Here is a 310-nt window from a genome sequence, read left to right as displayed (position 1 = left end):
CGACGCTTCCCACCCCCGGGCGCGCCGGCCGGCAGTAGGGCCTGATGTTTCGTTCCCCCTGCCCGTTTTAGCAAACATGTCCTGACCGAAGACATAGTGCACCGGGAGGTGACGGAGGACCACAAGCTGCTCTCCCGGCGGCTCCTGACCAAGACCAACCGAATGCCCCGCTGGGCAGAGCACTTCTTCCCGGCCAATGTCGCCCGCTCCGTCTACATCCTGGAGGACTCTATCGTGGACCCCAAGAACCGAACCATGACCACATTCACCTGGAACATCAATCACGCGCGTCTGATGGTAGGTGCCCGCT

The 310-nt window shown here is 62.3% G+C and overlaps 1 protein-coding gene across 1 annotated transcript in view; it reads left to right on the top strand.

Annotated features, from left to right (window-relative positions):
- Positions 1-71: 71 nt before the first annotated feature.
- The window catches only part of PRELID1 (PRELI domain containing 1), a gene marked incomplete at both ends in the record, with an annotated part of 849 nt that continues 610 nt past the window's right edge, over positions 72-310 (top strand). Inside the window, one exon of the mRNA XM_008949839.1 lies at positions 72-297. Coding sequence (XP_008948087.1) covers positions 72-297 — 226 coding nt within the window. The remainder of the gene's footprint in view (positions 298-310) is intronic.

Source organism: Merops nubicus, unplaced genomic scaffold, assembly GCF_000691845.1.
Source record: "Merops nubicus isolate BGI_N331 unplaced genomic scaffold, ASM69184v1 scaffold32800, whole genome shotgun sequence".
Classification (NCBI taxonomy): domain Eukaryota; kingdom Metazoa; phylum Chordata; class Aves; order Coraciiformes; family Meropidae; genus Merops; species Merops nubicus.
The sequence above is the reverse complement of the archived record's forward strand: the minus strand, read 5'-3'. Positions and strand labels throughout refer to the sequence as shown.